A 20,167-nucleotide genomic window follows, 5' to 3' on the forward strand; every position below is an offset into this window, starting at 1 on the left:
CTAACAACCCTCACCTCGTGACTCTGTCGTATCGTTGTTTGATCGTGGCAAACCAAGGGTTTCGTGGTTGGTATGATTTTTCTTTCTTTCTTTCTTAAATTTGCATGGAATCACGAAGCAGGGAAGCCGCTCTAACGACACATTGTGAATGGGAGCTTCATTCCAATCTTCGAGGCCTCTTGGCGTGGTCCAACCGGCATTCACGATTGGTCTTGTTTTCGAGCAGATTCGAGCTTCTTTGCTTGTGTGCCGAGCAAGGTACCGAGTGTACCGAACAAGCAAAGATCGCATGTTTCACTCAACTGAGCGTTGTTAAGGTTGCTCGAAGCCGATCAAGACCCATGCTCGAACGTTGGACGGCATTGTCAGACAGAACTACAGCAGGAAGAAACATGAAAGGCGGATTTGCTTGTTCATGATACGAAATACTGGATTCGATTCACAATTGTTCGAGAGAGCTCCAGTCTGCTGCATTCAAGTGGGCAAGGAAAGAAGAAGGAGGAAGCGCAGAGAAGACTCAGACTCGTCGGACGATGTCGTCAGTTTCTACATGAGGTACAGCCGTGCAAGGTAAGAGCAGAACCGACGAGCTCTTAAATCCGAGGGTCGAGCACGAAGACGGGATCTAACAAGCTAGGATGCTCAGCACGCAGCACCCACGCAGCACCAGCAACGTCACAGATTTTCAGGGTCCAGACATGAAAGCTGCGAGCAATTCAACGATTCACAATTACGAATCCCGAATCGTGAATCGTGAATCGTGAATCGTGAATTACGTGGCTTGGCTAGGCTCAGCCTTCCTCCAACTTTGTCTGAAAGCTCTCACGTCTTGGCAGGGTAGAGTGTGAGTGAGTTCAGTTACCAAAGTCGTTAATATATTAAATATAATAAACTCGAACCCAACCCGACCACAAACGACATCATCATTCGTCTGACAAGTTGGCTTACCCGTGACTGGACACCACCCCGCTTCCTTTACGACTTGTACCATACTCCATCTCGAACCTCGACTGCTATTCTCGTCACAATGCCCGAACGTTCGACCGGGCCAATGATGTTTATTGGCGAGAGATGTGCATTCGAAGAATGTCATCGAGACGACTTCTTGCCATTCAAGTGCAGCGACTGCCGCCAACACTATTGCTCGAGTCACTTTCGACCACAAGCTCATCGATGCTCGCACTATGATGCTCACAATGCCGACTATCGCGTGCCGCTATGTCCCATCTGTGACAACCCACCCGAGGGATGGAAGCGCGATCAGGATCCCAACGTTGCCATGGATCGCCACCTCTCAGGTCAATGTCCCAAGCTCGATCGCCATGGCTACCTCAAGCCCAATGCTACATTACCAAAGGCAACACAGATCAAAAGGATAAAAAAGACAAACGAGTGCTCGTTCGTCAAGTGTTCCAAGATCATGGTGGTACCCATCACGTGTCCTCAATGCTCGGCATCCTTCTGCCCATCTCATCGTGCCCCGAATCAGCACAGCTGCAAGCATGCCCCTCCTTCACTTAGCTCTCCAGCATCACCCTCTTCGCATCTAACTCCAAATGTCTCGGCAGCAAATGGTATCAAGAATGCTTTCCAGAACCTCAAGATCAGCAATCCCGCAGCAGCATCCAACAAGCCAGCTTCAACATCGAAGCACGCACCTTCAAGTAATACAACTCGTCCAACAGACGCCTCAAACTTGAGCACAACATCAGCGCCTTTCGGCAAAATGTTTGACAAGTCTGAAAAGTGGGTGCCAAAGCCAATCTTTGGCAGGGCTTGATCGGTTGCATTGAATGATTGCAGAGCAGCATCTCTGCTCTTGCACGATCGATATGCCTTTCCTTGGATCGTTGCTGGTCAAGGCCTATTGGAACACCAGACAACCTCGACTGACCTATCCCTCTATGACTTCTCCTTTCGTATACACTCGCCCCAACACACAGACGCGCAAAGGCGGAAAGACTATCAGCCGTCCGCGCCATGCAGGCACGCCAACGCAAGGGCATTCTTTCTAAAGCGGACGAAATCAAGTTGGCGGAAGAGATGGCAATGCTCTCCAAGACGGATCGAATGAAAGCTTCAGATTCGGACTGCATCGTGATGTAATTTTCCTTTGGCCGCTTTCAAAGCACACAACATCCCTGATACCCTTTGACTCCATTACTACCCTTCTAATACAGAGATGTTAGTATACATCAACTCTACATCGCGCTGGGCTGTGTTCGAAACGACTTGGCCAGGTTTTCTCACTCGTCGTACACGAGTTGACGAAAAGTGATGCTGATCCTAGGACCTTTGACTTTGAGCTCCTTGGGAATTTCGTGGGTATAGAACTTTTGCGTCTGACCTTGCATGACAAGCAAACTGCCTCCCGCAAGAGTCCAGCGCTTCCTGGTCTGCTCCTTTCCATGCGCTTCTGCCCTCTTGGTTGCCTTGCGCTGCATTATCCAGCTTCGATCTGCACCTAGAGATACAGTGACAATCACCTTGTTCTCGATGTTGTCCGAATGTCTTCCAATGTAGACACTGCCGTCATCGTATCGATTGAGCATGCAGTGATTGAAGCGTACTTCTTTGCCCAGACACTCGTCTGATGAGATGAGCGAGGCGATATGATCAAGCAACGGGGGGAAAGGTGAATGCAACTCGACGGGGTGTCCGCTATACTTGAGATGCAAGCCTGGAGCTGTAGCATACGCAGCAATTTCGCGGCTCTGTGTAATCTCTCGTCCGTAGACTTTTAGTTTGGGACGATACCATTCGGGCAAACGATCGAGTTGCGAACGCCATTCTTCGGCAAGAGAGCGATCAATGAAGTCGGGTTGGTAGTAGACTTCGGCATCTGGAAGTTCGTCTAATCTGAAGGCAGAGCAGAACTCGGGTCGAGTCACTTGGTGGAATGGTCCGCGATGATGGAACTTTGGCGCGGCGATGGCGACAGAAGGGTCAAACGCTGTGCGGAGTCGCTTGGAGTTTGGCTGATCATCTGTTTGAATTGCAACTTGCGATTGTTTTCGTTTGGCGATGATTTCGTCTGTTTTGATCAGAGGGAGCTTCGTGCGCTGCGCTCCAAACTTTACATTGAACAGCGTGCTTTGGAATGTGCGTTTGGTCGGAGAGCTTGAGCTACTCGAGGCTTGTTCGGATGGCCTTGAGGGTGGCGGAGTTGGTGCGAAGGGAGCTGTTGATTTGACCATGTGTGCAGGCGGCTGGGGGTCTCTCAGACGATCGCTGAGGTCGGTGTTGTCATGGAAGCGACGCGCTGCTGTTTGCTGAGCAGAACGAGCAGGTTCGCCACTTGGCATTCGGCTATTCATTCGTGGTTGACTTAGCCAGGGTCCACTCTCTATCGTGGCATAGCCGAGCCCGATCCTGATCCTGAGCCCGATAGTAATTGGATCAAACGTTGGCCAAATATCCAAGACCAAAACGCGTGTCAGCCAGACGGTCGACTTTCCGCCAATGCGGCAAAACCTTACACTCACAGAATAGATCTCCTTATCGGCACACATCTCGGTGACCAACTTGACTAGAGCCCCACGTCACTCATTTGACGGTGCGCCAAGCCGAAGCTGGGCTCTTCTTCGTATTCACCACCCGAGGTGATTCGAGCGTCATTCATGATTCGTGACTCCGAGTCCCCGCAGGCGAGGTTCCTCGATGTCGTTGATTTGTGCAGGAGAGAACAGGCCAAAGTGTTCCAATTTGCCGTGATTTGGTTGGTCGCAGCCAATATTCACGATTTGCTTCTTCTTCCGCTTTTTTTTTTTTTTTTTTTTTTTTTTTTTTTTTTTTTCCCCGATGGTGATCAGAACAGGCTCGGCGGCGGCGGTGACACGTAGTCGCTGCGAACGGTTGAAGCTCGGTCGAGCCAGGTCCCTTTTTGTCTTGTTTAGAAATCTTCTTTTGGTCCACCTACTCCTCCCGCCTTTTTCCGCTTCTCTTCATTCTTGGTAAGACCAACACGAATCCCTTGATGTGATTGCACAGGTTGTAATAGGAAATAGTATGGACAGGGACCGCTCGGTCTTGACCAAGCGGATTGAAGAGTTCCCATGGGTGCTGGTCCAGGGTCCAGAAAACCTCTGCATTTCTCTGACAAAGTGGGGCTGATCAGAAAGGTGAATCAAACCCAGCAATAAGGACGCGCCGGCGAGTTTTTTTTCTCCCTAGTTAGCTCACTTTGTTCTGAATCTTAAAACAGGCAACGTGCCGAAACGCTCGCATATTACTTTTTATTTTTTGGTTTTTGGTTTTTGGAAGGATGGCGCGTTCGAGATCTTGCTATCTTTGTCGGTATCGCTTCATCATCAGCGCAGCTGCAGCTTTTTCGCCTCTGGTCTGTCACAGTGGAGTGGCGCTGGTCTGGAAGTCAGGTGTCAGTCTTCTCGGCCAAATGTGCCGCCTGAGCAAGTCTTGAGTGTGTGCACATGTAAATTGTCCAACGCCACGAATCACCTACGTCTTCTTCCTTCCCCTCCTTCATCCTTTCTTCCGATCAACGTCCATCGCATACTCCAATCACGATGATCTACGCTCCTATTGCCAAGACACAGCTCGAGTGGTACGCCTCGCTCAACCCGCTTGAGCACGGCGTTGACAACAAGTTCTTCCGTAAGACCTCGATCATCGCTACCATTGGCCCCAAGACCAACAATGTCGAGATGCTCGGCGCTCTGCGTCAGGCTGGTATGAACATCGTCCGTCTCAATGCTTCGCACGGTTCGCACGAGTACTTCAAGTCGGTTGTCGACAACGCACGTGCCGTTGTTGCCAAGACCCCTGGCCGTCCACTTGCCATCGCTCTGGACACCAAGGGTCCCGAGATGCGAACTGGTGTCATGGTCAACGGTGAGGACGTCAAGATCTCCATGGGCCACGAGTTCTATGTCACCACCGACGATGCGTATGCTGAAAAGTGCAGCCTGGACTACCTCTACATTGACTACAAGAACCTCGCCCAGAAGGTCGAGGTGGGCCGAACCATCTTCATCGATGACGGCATCCTTTCGCTCCAGGTGCTCGCCATCGAGAGCGACAAGCTCGTCAAGGTGCGCGCCGTCAACAACGGTGTCCTTTCTTCCAAGAAGGGTGTCAACCTTCCCATGACCGAGGTTGACCTGCCCGCGATCTCGGACAAGGACCGCAAGGACATCGAGTTTGCCGTCGAGCAGGACCTCGACATGATCTTTGCCTCGTTCATCCGACGCGGCAGCGATGTTCGCACCATTCGAGAAATTCTCGGCGAGAAGGGTGCGCACATCAAGATCATCTCCAAGGTGGAGAACCATCAGGGTGTTCAGAACTTTGACGAGATCCTCAAGGAGTCGGACGGTATCATGGTGGCACGTGGTGACCTCGGTATCGAGATCCCTGCTCCCCAGGTGTTTATGGCGCAAAAAATGATGATCTCCAAGTGCAACATTGCTGGCAAGCCCGTCATCTGCGCAACCCAGATGCTCGAGTCGATGATTGTCAACAACCGACCCACGCGTGCCGAAGTTTCCGACGTGGCCAACGCTGTTCTCGACGGTGCTGACTGTGTCATGCTTTCCGGAGAGACTGCCAAGGGTGCCTACCCTATCGAGGCTGTCAAGATGATGGCCGAGACCGCCTACCTTGCCGAGCAGAGCGTTTCGTACGTGCCGCTCTTCAACGAGATGCGCACTCTCACTTCAATCCCCACGGACACCAACGAGACCATCGCCATGGCTGCGGTTGCTGCTTCGCTCGAGCAGCACGCCGGTGCGATCTTGCTCATGTCGACCAGCGGTACCACGGCACGACTGGTCAGCAAGTACCGTCCAAGCTGCCCTATCCTGACTATCACGCGTAACTCGCACACCGCGCGCGATGTGCACTTGTACCGTGGCTGCTACCCGTTCCTCTACCCCCACGCTCGCCCCGAGGACAACAGCAAGTGGCAGGAGGACGTCGACAACCGCATCAAGTACGGTCTTGCTGAGGCGCTCGCGCTCGGCATCATTGAGAAGGGCGATGTCGTCATCACCCTGCAGGGCTGGAGGGCACAGAGCGGAAGCACCAACACCATCCGTATCCTCAGCGTTCCCGAGAGCGCGCGTGATTTCAAGCTCGAGGGCACTCAGGTTTAGAAGTGCATTCAAAATGATTGGCACCGCCCATCGCCCTTTGTCGACGCAGCGAGCTGTTCTTGCTTGCTTGTTTGTAGTTTTCACAGTTGGTTATCAATTTGCAGCAATGTTGGGTTCACTTGATGATCGGGGAGATTTGATCTTGTGTGGGTAGGGATTGCAAGATGAGTCGACAGAAGTTCAAATGAGGCGGCGAGGCTTAGAGGAAGATGGTCCTATTTAGTGACGTTGGAGCATTGCACAAAGCAGACCAGGAGCGGGTTGGAGGCCGGGGCAAGACGACGTGCAACAGGAAAGCGACAAGGCTCGACCTGTAGAGAATGGAAGATGCACACGAAGTGGACGGAGAATCATGATGATCCGCGGACGGCGTCGGCTAGATAACAGAACAAGTCACCGTTCCGAGCTGAATCGCCACATGGACGAGCTCGGTGAATTGTTACGACATCGGCGAAAAGGACAAGGCTTATAGAGGAGGCGAAAGGGGAAACGAAGGTCGACGCGAAAGAAAGGCGGATGAGGAGAGGTGCCAAGTCGAGCGCAACGTCTCTTCCGAAGAGTGTGAAAGGAGACAACCGGATGAGGTGCGATGCGGACCAAACCGGTGATTTCCGTGTCTGACAATCACGAATCGACACGTGCAAACGTGAAAGCTAGGCACGTATGTTAAGCCTCTGTACTACACACAGTGCACATCTCCGCTCAGGGCACGCGCGTGTCGCAAGTTGACTCAGGTGTCAGAGGACACGTGACAAAAGGGCAAACAGGAACACTGCGCAATCAAAATTGGATTAACTTCAGTCACCCACTCCTGACTCACGCTGTGAGAAAGATGAAATACGCGCGGCTATTTACGATTTCGTGATTCTTGATTTTGTTGGGGACAATCGAGAATGCAAATCCGATGTGGGTAGCGCAAGTTGCAATAATGTTGGACTTGGTTTTGGATAACTTATTTTTTTTTGAGCGATTCCCCACTTGGCATACCGACAAGACTGCCATTTGTGTCGAATTGTGCGGCTCGTTTGAAACGGCTTTGCTTGGTATGCTTGGCGGGTTGGGGATGCGCAAAGGTACAAACACTATCCCCGCACCGTGCGGCGAGATTGTTGACTTGGTCGTGTGAGGTTCGTTTCGTGGAAAACCAAGTTTCATGCCGTCCAGACCAGCCAGAACCTGGAGGATATGGGTCAGGGATACCAAGCACACCCAACTTGGCCAGAAATGTGGAGTGGCGTCTCCCAGCAGCATTCACCGAAGGCTCACCCTAAGGAAAACCTTTGGCTGGGAAAGGGAACGAGCAACGTCAGTCACAGAGTGTCAATGGCACTCACGACGGTCAAGATCGGGGATCAAGTCCGTCAGCACCGCAGCCTTAAGAGAAACTAGACGCAGCTCTCGGTACTTTAGATTTGCTTAACCTCCGGTCTTTCTGCTCTGGTCGTCTTCTTTGGGTTTTGCACACTCGTCGCCACCAGTTCAAAGTGGTACCGGCTTCTGGTTCCTCGCTGGCCCCTCGGTATTTCTGGGCGGTGAAGAGTGAGCCAAGGAGCACAGGCCAAGATAGAGCTGCGACCAAGCAGCATCCAGGTAGCCCTTGTTGAGCATTTAATGAAATTCGAGCTTCCACACCCCACTCTTAGCGAACAACCCCTCCGACAGCCGTCGGAGCCAAAAAGACATGTGTGTACCATTCGTGATTGCAAGCGTGGCCGGTTTTGCACGGTCACATTGCGCAGGGAGTAAGAGAGAGACAGAGAAAGGGAGAAAGAGTTGAAATAAAAGCTGTCAACCCCAAAGACCGGTCGGAGTGAAGCCGATGAGGTTGTCCAAGCACTGACAAAAGTTTCCAAGTCACGGCACTCGACTCGCACAACTGCTCAAGTCTGCCGTTGCTCTGCTGCTGGAGCGCGAGTTTTTCTTTGGCAGACAAGGTGTCTTCTATACCCGCAAGATATATAGGTGCATCCTTCAACTCTGGCCTGGTCTGGTCTTTGCCACTGCGAGTTTGACCCCACGCCACCACAGCTTGCAGAAAAAGTGAACATGATGCTTTACCCACTCGATAACCCCCGCCTGTCGTTCTGGCAGCGTCTCGCTGAACAACCATACCCTGCCAAACCGCAGGGCCTCCCCGTAGCCGACTGGGCGTTCGAACTCTCTCTGTCACCCTGGGTACCTCTGCTCGTTGGTGTGGTCTACCTGTTTGCCACACACGCCACCAACCACCGGTTTGGTCCCGGCAAACCCAAACCCGCTGACCTGGTCAAACAATCCTACGGTCTCTCACAAACCGTTCTGGGCCACAACATTCTGCTCGCTGCTTACTCCGGTTGGACCTTCTTCCACGCTGCCACACGAATCTTCAGCTACTTGTTCGGGGGAGCTGCTTCTGGCGGTTTTGCGGGCTTGACCAACGCTTACTGCACGGTCCCGATCGCCGATGCATCATTCGCCGGACTCGGAATCTACGTCTGGCTCTTCTACATTTCGAAATACTACGAGATCATCGATTCGGTCATTCTGATCCTCAAGGGGAAGCCGGTCAGCAACCTTCAGTCTTACCACCATGCGGGCGCTATCCTCTGCATGTGGGCTGCCTACAGGTACAGCGCACCGGCGGTGTTCATCTTTCTCCTGTTCAACTCGCTCGTGCACACACTCATGTACACCTACTATTCGATGACCGCCATGAAGCTCCCCTTCACCGGAGGACTCAAGAGGAGCATGACGACGATCCAGATCACTCAGCTCGTCGTAGGCTGTGCGCTCGCTTCGTCGTATGCTTTTGTCACTTACGACCCTACCGCCTACCCAGCGGGCGCGGTCCCTACTCCGGGCCGACACGTCCTCAACCCGGTCTCTGCAGCTTACACTTCTTTCGGAACAGCGTCCAACGCTACGGTTGGCACCTGGCTGGCGTCTAACACTAAACAGGCCGTGCAGACGATCCAACAATCCATCCTCAAGAGCCTAGGTGTCGACAACAAGACAAGCTGTGTCGCCACCTCGGGCCAGCTCTTCGCTGTCGCGTTGAACGTCGCCTACCTGATCCCGCTTATCTACTTATTCGTCAGCTTTTACATTCGAAGCTACAAGAAAAAGGCTGCTGCCAAGGGTGCCAAGATTCAGTAGGCATCTACGTGATGTACCATCCGTTTCCGCTGGTCATTAGCCCCCAAAAACAGTCTCCCACGTATCGGTCATGCTGTCATCTCAAACACGATGGGAACACAGCTGCTTGGCTCGAACCTTGCCCCGGCTTGCAAGTCATTTATCAAGTCAAGATTGCCCACTTGCGCACGTAAAGCACTCGCATTCACGATTTCAATCCATTGTAATTCTAACCGTCGCATCTTCCGCACCCGTTCCAAAATGCTGTAAATTGTCGTGCTCAGTGTGACTCGCGGCTGAAACACGGTGAACGAGCAGTGTGCTTGACCGATACGACCGCGGTTAAGAAAGAAGTGACTGAAAAGTGATTAGAACATAGACATGAACGATAAACGATGCGAGAAACGGTGAGGTGCTTGATGAGAGCTGGTATACAGGGATATGCGGTAACAAAGCAATACGAAACTTTATACAAGAACCAAGCTTGAGAAGTGCGAGACAAGTGTGACGGGTGGTACGCGGTTAAAGGATGCCTAGTTGCTGTAACAGCTTTCCGAGCTTGGCAGCGATGCGTTCAGCGATCCAATTGGTGATGGCTTCGAACCCCCAGAAGAAGAATCCTCTCGAGAGCGCGTCGACTTTCTTGACGGTCAAGATGGCTGTCCTTCCGTCTTGACCGATGTTGTGATTGATGCCGTGTCGTCCGGCTTCCAGCAGTCCATCCACCCATTCGACTTCCGCCTTGTAGTACACGTTGTTCCACTTTCCACCTCTCTCGGCAGCAGCAACGAGCAGATCTCGGCCCGCATTGTACCCGTCCTGATCAATGGTATGGTGATACTTGAGGTTCTTCTCCTTGCTCACAGCTAGGAACCAAGCGCCCGTGTTGGCCAATGTACCGTTCTGCTTCCAGACCCGAAAATGGTTGCCGCCGTACAAAGACTCCCAACACGCACCCACCCATCTACCCGGTGCTCCTGGGAAGCCTGTTTCGCGGTATTCAAACATCTCAGGGGTCCAGCCCTTGCCATCTCCTAGATCTGCACGTTGCAGATTGCCCATATGCAGGTTTAGACATTCGAACGAAAACCCGATTGTTCGAATGTAGTCTTTCAGGCCGAGGTCTGAGAGCACGTGTTTGTCCGACTTGCCCGAGATGATTACGTTGATGGGCTCACGCAGGCCGTTACCGACGAGGTCGAGCATCGAGCCGCCGTACGTGCGTGGGTCGATCCATCCAGGCAAATCAGGATCGCCGCTGCCATCACCACTGTCGAGGTCCAGCGCCGAATACACGGCATCTTCGCAAAAAGAGCCATTGTACGTTACATAGTCGGCTACAGAGATCGCAGGGTCGTTCAGGTCGAGCGAGTCGCGTGTAGGCACAGTCGCACCCGCGGTGGGCGCATATGGATCGATCGGCAACCATGGCATCGCCGAAGCTGCGCTTGCCACCACCGATGCTGATGCCAGTAATGTGCGTAGCAGCCGCATACTTGTGTAGATGTGCGACGGCGCTGCGTCGAACCAAGATCAAGTGCAGCAGTAAACTGGTGCGCAGTTGTAGCGTAGTGTATGGAAGAAGCAGCTGAGATCCTATCCGAATCGAGTTGGTCCAGCAGACGATGGATGCACAAGATGACCATGGAAATAGGAGCCAAACTGGGCGCAGCCGCAATCACGATATCATGAATCACGTATCGCATACTCACAGTGACACATGATAAACATTCACGGTTGCGGCTTGCGGCGTTTAGGATCTGCCGAGATATGAGAAATTGCGACTATTTTCTCCAGTATTCTCGTACGAGAAAATCGCGGCTCTATGCGCGTGTCAATCCTCCACACCCGTAATGCTGTGTTGCATGTGCAGCACCATGACGCTGACGCTGATACCAGCACCTTGATCACCACACGAAAATTTGTATCGCAGTTAACCACCTGCACTCTTGGTTGATCCGGCACTGCTTTGCTACAATGTCGACTTCGACACCAGAAGAACTGCTCAAGAACGCCGAGAAGAAAGCCTCGGCTTCGGGCGGCTGGTTTTCCTCCGCTACATCGAAGCAGGAAGAAGCGGTGGAACTGTTCAAAGCGGCCGCCAACAAGTTCCGCATTGCCAACCGCTTTGAAGAAGCAGGCAACGCCTACATGCGCGCCGCCGAGACAGAGATCAAGACGGGCGAAAAGGACTATGCGGCCAACACGTTTTTCGAGGCGAACAAGTGCTTCCGCATGAGTCGACCCGAGTTGGCCGTGGTAGCCTTGACGCGCGCGAGGGAGATACTGATCGAACGTGGTCGCTTCCGACAAGCAGCGGATCGCGAAAAGGCGGTCGCCGAGCTGTATAAGAACGATGCAGCTGATGCGGAGAAAGCGTTGGAAGCGTACGAGCAGGCGGCAGCGTGGTATTTGCAGGAAGGCGCAAATGCGACCGCCAGCGGATGCTACAGGGAAGCGGCGCAGTTGGCAACCGACCTGGCGAGGTATCCACAGGCAATCGAGAGGTGGGAACAGGTGGCGAGCATGTCGTTGGAAAGCAATCTGACCAAGTACAGCGTCAAAGACTACTACCTGAACGCTGGCATGTGCTACCTTGCTATTCCCGTACGTTGACCTTTCCTCTCGCTACCTTTTCATCGACAAGCAGTACTATTCTGACGCTCTTCTACTTCTCTGTTCGCTTGTTCACAGGACTACGTGGCTGCAGTTCGAGCGATGCAGTTCTACGCCGAACAAGACACCAGCTTCCCCACCACCATGGAAGGCCGCTTCCTCCACTCGCTCGTACAGGCCTGCGAAGAGGGTGACCTTCAAGCCTTCGACAGCCGCGTTCAGGAGTACGATAGGACCAAAAAAATCCAGGGCTGGCAAGCATCACTGTTGCGTGCTGTCAGAAAAGCGGTTCAGGACGAACCTGACCTGTCCTAGTCCCTGCTGCTATTTGATGCCTCCGCTTCGAATCGGCTCAAGCAAATCATGTTCGAAGTCTGTGTCCTGTTCACGTACCACACACCGTTTCTACCACGCTGAACTAACTTACTCAATTTTCATGTCGTTGGAATATCCTCCTCAATCGGATCACACGAGACAAGAAAATTCATTGCCAGTATGCATGCAATTGTGATTCACGATTGCTGCTGATGCTTCAATACTCGAACTCGCATGCCAGCGCTAGGAAAGCCGCATCGTCATCGACATCTCCAAAGCTGTCGTCTGACGATGCGGGGCCTGCGTTGCGCGACCGCTTGACAGGGCTACAGCTTATCACCTTGCTCGCTACCGCTGGTGTTGCTGGTTTTCCTGCGATAGCTGGTGGCCTGAACGGTGCTGCTGGACCGATACCGCCATGCCCACCACAGCTGCTGCTACCGCCGGCAGCAGGAGAGTGCTGCGAAGCTGAGATCGACTGTGAACAGCTGCGCGCCAACCCTGGCTGTCGCGCCTGTGACATCTTGCCCAGCGGCAGAGTACGCGTCCGCCCCACGCGCGTAGAACCACCTGGTCGGCGAGAGAGTGCGCCAGTGGGTGACGAAGCAGCGTTGCCGTATGGCGATACCGGTTTGCATAGCATCGAAGGTGCACGTACACCGAGCTTCTTACCGCTGCCATTCGTGGTCTGCTGCATCGCTTCGATGCGCGCCGAACGCTTGACTGCAGATGGCTGCGCGAGCGTGGTGGCAGTGGCAGTGGCGGTGGCGGGTTTGGCTCGACTTTGTACAGGCGCCCTTGGCTGGCCATACCTGGAAACCGCATCGAGATCGGAGAGCTCCGCTGGTGCTTTTATTGATCGCATGTCTGACTGAACTTGAAGATCGGCTCGCGGAGCGGATAATACATTAGTCGGACGAGGCTGGAGCGCCCGTGTCTCGATTGAATCTGCATGTCCCGCTGGTCTGAACACATCGTGATCTGATTTGACCGCGCGCAACCCACGACGTGGCGTCAAATCTTCATCTCTAACTGTATGCGTCGACTCGTGTTGCTGCTGCTGAGAAGACCGCCTCTGCTCGTGCTGCGAATGATGCGCCGCTCGTAAAGTGTTTGGAGCCGAAGTGGTGCGATTGATTCCTTCCCTGATTGTCAGTCTGTCACCCTCTGCTCCTGCGCTACTGCTCCGGTCAAACATAGCGGTCGAACGCTGATCCACCACCCTGGGTGCGGTCTCTGTCGATTCGGTTGTCGATGGTCGTGAAGCACTCTGCATTCCCTGGATGGCCGCCTGCAGATCTTCGAACAACTTCAAACAATCTGTTGCACGGCCCGATTGATCTGTTAAGTTCAGTCCTGCAATCAACGACTCCTTTTTCCGTCTGCGTAGTGGACGGCGATCTGAACGTCGATGTGGCGCAGTTTGCTGTTGTGGCTCCTTTTTGTTGAATCGTAGTAGTGCTATTTGGCCTGATGTCGAGCTGTGTTGTGAAGGTGATGATTGTGGTCGCATCCTACCCGTGTTGCCGGCGTCCATTGTTCGTCTCCTGGCCGACTCAGGCGATGACTCGCCCACTTCACCTAGCAACAGCCTTCTCGGTGCGCTGTTCTGTTCGTCTTGATCGTCGTCATCGTCCAAATTGATGTACTCGCGAGCTTTAGCCCGGTTTGGAGTAGGATCAGAGACGTGTCTAACAGTCGCGCGTGATGCATCAACGAGCTTCCTTGTCTTGGCCGAGATGAGCGGCGACTGAGCCTCGTATGCACCTGGAAGCTTCTTGAGCTCGCCTACAAATGCCTGTGTGCACAAAGGTAATGTCGGTGAGTCTTGACTCTTGCTTGGTGTCCAGTTGGCCAGATGTCGAAGCACGCTCGGAGACGGCGATGCGTGCCAGAACACTTTCGAGGTCGACGGCTGAGAAGAAGACTGTTGCGAGGAAGACGGGCCTGCATAAGTGCTCAGATTGAGCGAATCAAAGAGCTCTGACATGATGCTCGGCGCTGGAGGATGCCGTGGGGATTCCAAGGAGGTGGAGTGCGAGTGCTGATCGGGGTCCCTACGTGGTCATGGCTGAGCGCGACAGGTGTTGCGAGGGTTTCGGTGGAGGATGTCTGATCCGGATCTGGGTTGGCGGAGATGGAAAACTGTAAGATCAAGATGAGAAAAGGTAAAGAAGAAGGAAAGGAAGAAGACGCCCTTGAATGTGGTGGTGAGGGAGGGAACGACAGGTACATAAGAGCAGATTGAACTCAGAATTGAACCTGCGTCGATCGTGAATCGTGAATCACTCTGTCGCGCCCGCTGAAATTCTGCCTACGCAGCAGCACCTGTCTCGCCCGATGTCGGATTCAATATTCACGATTCATCTTGTGGTTGGACACTCTCACAGTTAGACGGCCACAACAGATACGAAGGAATGGTGTTATGGTCTTCTCTAATAATCGCATCAACACATATGAATGCTCAGACCCCCACTCATGACTTGAATGAGGGCATTTCAAGCTTGTCTACGACGCGTGGCGTGGACAGGTCTTGAAAGACCAACACTCGTGACTCACGACTCACGACTCACGACTCACAATTCACGATTCACGATTCGTGCTTGTGCTGGTGCTTTTTGCTTTTCTCCACAAGATGTTACATTCGTGATTCTGGCGCGTGCCATTCGCTGTGGAGGTGCATGGCGAGTTGAGTCACGAACAAGCCTTGACTCTCAAAGGCGCCAGAGCTCCTCACTCGCGAATCACGAACACTGGCATGTACTGTACTGTACCGTGTACAACAGGTTACGGATCTATTTCCTGTACAGAAAGGTGCACTGGTAGCAACACCTGTAACGAGCGTAGTCCAGTTGTAGCTAGGAAGAGCAAATGCCCTACTGTGTTCTAACCGTTCAATTATGCAGCTCAGCTGCTGGCCAAGAAGATGTGCTTATAGCAAAGCTGGTGAGGTGCACCATCCTCGTCATACCTGTCTCCCACGGGAACGTAGCCCAACCTGCGGAGCGATCGAGGACAAGATGCGCAAACCGGGTCAGCTTCTTGTCTGGTATCTTCTCGGAGCTAAAGCGTCAAATACTCACTTTTTGTAAAAGTCAATCGCGTAGATCTGACTGCTGAGTTTGATAATGATGCTCTGCAATCTTTTCGACTGCTCCTCGTTTGCATCGTGTGCTTCCGAATGAAGCGTCTGTCCAGGCCCAAATGCACCCTGCTTCGACGCCTTACCACTGGAGAGAATGTCAATTAGCCATGCTTCCGCTCTGCGCACCAGCAGATCTCCCAGCCCTTTCCCCCTTGCCTCTTTCAGCACCGCCAATCGCCCCAACTTAGCACCGCCCTTGTCGGTCAGCTCTGCTTCGGTCTGTTGCTCTTCCGCTTGTGTCTGCGCTGGATCTCTAGCACTAGATGTAGGGTGGGGGATGTGCGTCCAGACGGCGCTGATAAAGTCGCTGGCGATGCCGGATTCGCTCCGGCTACCTCCGAGTGGGTACGAGGAGGAAGCGTGCGGTTCTGCGCCTGCTGGGTCTGGTTTGGGAATGGGAAGCGGATATGGCAACAAACGAAGGGTTCCAATTGCTTTGGTGGGCTCAGATCGATGTATGAGGAGGAAGTGGGCTGCGTGTGGGTCGTACTGGTCGATCTCGTCGGAGAGCGCAAAGCCTTGCTCATTGACAAACACTTGGACGCGCACGTCGCAGGCACTGCGGAGCTGCGAAGCAGAGGTACAGAGTGTTACTTGGTACTCGTCACTGGTGTCGCTCGGCATCTTGTATAAGTCTATGTTCTTAGATTTTGCGTCAAGGTAGAGTCTGGTTCTGGAATGGTCGCTGGCGAGTGATGAGACGGTGAAGATCGGTCTGTGAGTCTTCTTGTCGATGCTGTGCATCTTTCGTGATACAATTTCTGCATTGCCGGCACGAATTTCAGCACGCAGCACGAAGCACGAAGCACGAAGCACGAAGCGTCAAGCGTGAAGAAGAAAGCCAGATGTTAGCTTGTGCAAACGCGTGTCAAGCAACACTCACTGACTTTCAGCGTAGGCTTGATCCCGTCCTGATCGTCAACATTCACCACCTCCTCTAATCACGTTTGCAGCGGCCAGCACGCTTGCGATGTCGACCGTCAATGTTTTCATCCACGCTCCTTCGACGCTCGTCTCTGCGGAAAGACGTTTACCATGCACGATACCACTGTGCGATCTGAAATACCGTCTGGAATCCATCGTTGGCATTCCTCCCTCGAACCAGATCGTGGAAATTCACTCGACACGAACCGATCATGAGCAGCAATCCTCGCTCACGGGACCGGGACCGTTTCCGAGTTCGGTGCGTTCGACACTGATATCCTGTATTGTACCTGATTCCGACGTCGAACAGCGGTCTCTGTCTGAGCTCAATGTGGTGGACGGTATGGCGTTGAAGATCCTCGATACGCGGCCTGCCTCGGTGATCCAAACATTCACCGACGAATCTCTGGTCGAAAAATACGTCATGGACGATGTCACGTATGCGTCCAGGCCTGATACCGTGCTGGCGTTCAAACAGCGAAACAAGTTGGGCAGATTCGACGATTCGAAAGACGCCAACTCGAGCCCCGCCTCCGACACGGCCGATCCGCTACGCGAAGGTCTCAAAGAAGGCGCCAGGTGTCTAGTCGACTTGTCCGGCTCTGGTGCAAATCAGAGAAAGGGAACGGTACGCTTTGTCGGACCTACGCTATTCGCAACAGGAATCTGGATCGGTGTCGAGTACGACGAACCAGTCGGAAAGAACGACGGATCAGTAGCTGCGCAAAGATACTTTACGTGCAAACCCAACTTCGGTGCGTTCGTAAGGCAAGACAAGGTGCAAGTCGGCGACTTCCCGCCAGACAACTTTGATCTGGATCTCGACGACGACGAAGAGATGTAAAAGGCAGCAACAGCCACAGCTCACAAAACCAAGCACACTCACAGGCAAACGAATTCACACAAAACACACCATTCCTGAGTCGATAAGACAAGTATCTTGCACGACGAAACAGAGACATGGTCCAAAATGATGAGATGAACAACCGCGGCTACGAGGTCACGGGCACTTACAGTGAGACGAGGATACATGTGTTGGCACGACCAAAGGCTGCCAGCACAGCGTGACATTCACGATTGGAATTGCCGAAACGCGCAAAAAAGCCAGGAGAAGCCAGAAGAAGAGGCAGGGCGCCTGCTGATGTGCAGTAACAAGAGAGAAGAGATAGCAGCGTGTGAGGCGCGCCAAAGAGGGAAAGCAAGACAAGTTTGCAAGACCGACTGCAAGTTAAGCGACGCAAGACAACCGAACCAAGCGGCATCCGACAGCAACACCAACATTTGTGATTCTGGTACAGCTTCTAACGCAGACATACCCGAGCTGACTTTTGCAGGATGAATCGCGTAACAGATCATCGGAACATCCGCGCAACGAGGCGCCGATACCCGCACGATTGACCCTTGACCTGTCTGTCTATCTGCAGAAACTGTAATGCAGAAAATCACCCAAATTGACCGCAGTCATGGCGATCAAAGGGCGAGTATGGAGAGAGAAGAGGGATAATGAGCCAGACAAGTCTGATGCACGAGAGATGGAGCAGGCCGACTAGAGCAAGTGCACCCCGATCAAGAATTGAAAGCATGTCATAACCCTGTGATGATGTCTTGCGATCAACATGTATGTGCCTTGAGTGGTGTCTGCAATCATGAGAGAAAGCGAAAGGGGTTCGAAGAAGAGATGGTGGTCACTGTCGCTAACACAACGTGCGGTGCTCTGCGATACAGTCAGACTTTGCGGTTCAGACCAGGTCTCAGCCCAACTTTGCCTGAACGAAAGCGTCGGGAATGCTGAAAACGGGACAGCCAAAAAATGCAACGATGAGAATCGAAATCCTTATCAGCGGACGAACCAAAACTATGCAATTTAACCGCGGGTTTGCTGTACTTACTACTGCGCGCTGATTGGCTTACCGCCAAAGAATCGTCCGTTGAGGCCGTCGAGAGCTTTCCTGGAAGCGTCAAGGTTAGCAAAGGTGACGTAAATTTCGCCTGCAGAGTCTTTCTCGACATGGATGCTCGTTACGGGTCCATACTTGGCCTGACACTCTTCTTTGACGTCCTCGGCAAGGTCCGTGTCCCAATTTGGTTCCGTCTCCTCTGCTGGATCGAACATGTTCTTGAGAAGAAGTGAAGTCGAAGTCGACTCGGGGATGCCAGCCGGTCGCTCTTGCACGGTCGTCGTAGCCTCAGAAGCCGCCGGCGATGGCTCGTTGTGACGCGCCAGTTTCTCCATCAAGGCGGCGCGTCGCTCCGGGTTGAGACCGGCGCCTCCGCCGTCGTCAAACGACGAGGTGAGCTGCGGGAGGTGACCGCCACCTTGAAAGTCCTGCGCCGATCCATTTGTGTGCGAAGACCCGCCACCGGATCCTTTGGCGTTGACGTTGCCGACCCTGATGGCCCTGTCCGCTAACACAAAACCATTCATCTGCTCAAGCGCCTTCTTAGCGTCTTCAGCCTTCTTGAACTGGATAAAGCAGAAGCCTTTGCTCTTGCCGGTTTCCGGCTCACGGTGCAGATCCACGTATTCGATCTCGCCGAACGGCTCAAAGACGGTTTTGACGGCCTCATCCGTGAGACTGAAGTGCAAGCTGCCAACGTAGAGTCGCGCCTCGGTGTTGGGCATGTTGGGCCCCGGACGAAGGGCGCGAGGCGGACGGAGCGCAGCCTCAAGATGAATAGGAGCCCCGGCCATATGGTACTGCATGGGCAGAGGGGCATTCGCCAAAACGCGAGCATCCAGCTGGGTGGCTGCGACAGCTGGATGGGGTGCCATACCAGGATGATTGGAGACATCACCGGGGCCCCGGGGGGCGCCACCATTGCTGCGAGCGGCATCGGTGCGCTGAACGACGATGGGGATGCCAAAGACAATCTTGCCCGTAAGCTCAATCGCTTTTGGCACCAGCTCGCGCGCAGCAAACTCGACGTAACCGACACCCTTACTGCGGTGCGTGACGCGGTCCATGACAATGCGCACATCCTGAACCGCGCCCTCGCCGAGGTGATCCTCGAAGAACTCACCGAGATCGCGCTGACCCAGCCTGGCTGACAGCTGACTACAAAAGACGGAGCGCTCTTCATAATCGTCAATCTCGGGGCTAGGGCTGCGACGAGATCGAATTGAACCCGCTGGACTGTCGTAACGACTGCGGCGCCTTGGTGCAGCGCGACGAGCGTCATCGTCGTAGCGTCTGCGGCGTCGTTGTTGACTACGATCGGCTGCGCGGTCATAGCCTCGGTCATCGTAGTAAGAATCGTACCGGTCTCGGTGGCTGCGGCTGGTTGAAGGGGCAGGACTAGGCCGGCGGTCATCGACAGCTGCAGAGTCTTCGCGTCTGTCGGTACGGCGACGACGACGTTCACGGGCACGCTCGTCATCATCGTCGTCTCGGCGGTCTCGGTCCCGGTCTCGAAGATGCAAGTCTTGTCCTCTGCGTCTTTTTCTACGCTCCTCCGCTTCTTCGTCGGCTCGTGAGGAGCTTTTCCTTGAGAGATGACTTCTCCTGCTACGTGCGCTGTCCCTGCTGCGACTGCGACTACGAGCGTCGGAACGAGCTGGTGAAGAGGCGCACGAAGAACGACTCGACACGGATGAAGAGCGCTTTCGGCCTCGAGAAGTATCGCCAGTTGTACCTATAGAACGCGAGGCCTGAGCTCGCTTGCGGAGCTGCTCTGCCAACTCCTTTTCCCTTGATCGTGGCCCTTTGTCGTCGTAGCTGGATCTTGCGCTCTTTTCGATCTCCAGATCAGAGCTTCGCGATGGGCGACGCGCGCCACGTCGAGTACGGGCCTCTTCCAAGTCGGCATACATGGTGGAAGCTGATCGAAACGAATGAGAGTGAAAGTGCCGCGAAAGAGGTGGATGTGTATGCTGCACTTAGAGGGAATGGGTTGCGTGGAGACAAGTGGTGGGAACGAGGATGAAAGCCTTGTACAGGCG

General features: G+C 53.6%; 10 protein-coding genes across 10 annotated transcripts; 5 read left to right on the forward strand and 5 right to left on the reverse strand.

Annotated features, from left to right (window-relative positions):
* Positions 1-1,027: 1,027 nt before the first annotated feature.
* On the forward strand, positions 1,028-2,106 carry UMAG_10040 (uncharacterized protein; the record flags this gene model as incomplete). Its single annotated transcript, XM_011388327.1, has 2 exons — positions 1,028-1,746; positions 1,944-2,106. 2 exons carry the CDS (start codon positions 1,028-1,030, stop codon positions 2,104-2,106), a joined length of 882 nt encoding a protein of 293 aa, XP_011386629.1.
* A 140-nt stretch (positions 2,107-2,246) lies between these two features.
* UMAG_00156 (uncharacterized protein) lies at positions 2,247-3,197 on the reverse strand (the record flags this gene model as incomplete). The annotated part of the gene is made up of 1 exon (XM_011387802.1): positions 2,247-3,197. The coding sequence occupies one exon, from the start codon at positions 3,195-3,197 to the stop codon at positions 2,247-2,249; it is 951 nt and encodes a 316-aa protein (XP_011386104.1).
* A 1,329-nt stretch (positions 3,198-4,526) lies between these two features.
* Positions 4,527-6,113, forward strand: UMAG_00157 (putative pyruvate kinase; the record flags this gene model as incomplete). Its single annotated transcript, XM_011387803.1, has 1 exon — positions 4,527-6,113. The coding sequence occupies one exon, from the start codon at positions 4,527-4,529 to the stop codon at positions 6,111-6,113; it is 1,587 nt and encodes a 528-aa protein (XP_011386105.1).
* A 2,049-nt stretch (positions 6,114-8,162) lies between these two features.
* Positions 8,163-9,248, forward strand: UMAG_12090 (uncharacterized protein; the record flags this gene model as incomplete). The annotated part of the gene is made up of 1 exon (XM_011388527.1): positions 8,163-9,248. The coding sequence occupies one exon, from the start codon at positions 8,163-8,165 to the stop codon at positions 9,246-9,248; it is 1,086 nt and encodes a 361-aa protein (XP_011386829.1).
* Positions 9,249-9,749: 501 nt separating this feature from the next.
* On the reverse strand, positions 9,750-10,721 carry UMAG_00159 (uncharacterized protein; the record flags this gene model as incomplete). The annotated part of the gene is made up of 1 exon (XM_011387804.1): positions 9,750-10,721. The coding sequence occupies one exon, from the start codon at positions 10,719-10,721 to the stop codon at positions 9,750-9,752; it is 972 nt and encodes a 323-aa protein (XP_011386106.1).
* Positions 10,722-11,204: 483 nt separating this feature from the next.
* On the forward strand, positions 11,205-12,158 carry UMAG_00160 (putative transport vesicle fusion protein; the record flags this gene model as incomplete). Its single annotated transcript, XM_011387805.1, has 2 exons — positions 11,205-11,834; positions 11,922-12,158. The coding sequence occupies 2 exons, from the start codon at positions 11,205-11,207 to the stop codon at positions 12,156-12,158; spliced, it is 867 nt and encodes a 288-aa protein (XP_011386107.1).
* Positions 12,159-12,375: 217 nt separating this feature from the next.
* Positions 12,376-14,148, reverse strand: UMAG_00161 (uncharacterized protein; the record flags this gene model as incomplete). Its single annotated transcript, XM_011387806.1, has 1 exon — positions 12,376-14,148. The coding sequence occupies one exon, from the start codon at positions 14,146-14,148 to the stop codon at positions 12,376-12,378; it is 1,773 nt and encodes a 590-aa protein (XP_011386108.1).
* Positions 14,149-15,065: 917 nt separating this feature from the next.
* Positions 15,066-15,927, reverse strand: UMAG_10041 (uncharacterized protein; the record flags this gene model as incomplete). Its single annotated transcript, XM_011388328.1, has 2 exons — positions 15,066-15,156; positions 15,242-15,927. The coding sequence occupies 2 exons, from the start codon at positions 15,925-15,927 to the stop codon at positions 15,066-15,068; spliced, it is 777 nt and encodes a 258-aa protein (XP_011386630.1).
* A 346-nt stretch (positions 15,928-16,273) lies between these two features.
* On the forward strand, positions 16,274-17,071 carry UMAG_00163 (uncharacterized protein; the record flags this gene model as incomplete). Its single annotated transcript, XM_011387807.1, has 1 exon — positions 16,274-17,071. One exon carries the CDS (start codon positions 16,274-16,276, stop codon positions 17,069-17,071), a length of 798 nt encoding a protein of 265 aa, XP_011386109.1.
* A 907-nt stretch (positions 17,072-17,978) lies between these two features.
* Positions 17,979-20,038, reverse strand: UMAG_00164 (uncharacterized protein; the record flags this gene model as incomplete). The annotated part of the gene is made up of 2 exons (XM_011387808.1): positions 17,979-18,015; positions 18,117-20,038. The coding sequence occupies 2 exons, from the start codon at positions 20,036-20,038 to the stop codon at positions 17,979-17,981; spliced, it is 1,959 nt and encodes a 652-aa protein (XP_011386110.1).
* Positions 20,039-20,167: the final 129 nt, after the last annotated feature.

Source organism: Mycosarcoma maydis, chromosome 1, assembly GCF_000328475.2.
Source record: "Mycosarcoma maydis chromosome 1, whole genome shotgun sequence".
Taxonomy (NCBI): domain Eukaryota; kingdom Fungi; phylum Basidiomycota; class Ustilaginomycetes; order Ustilaginales; genus Mycosarcoma; species Mycosarcoma maydis.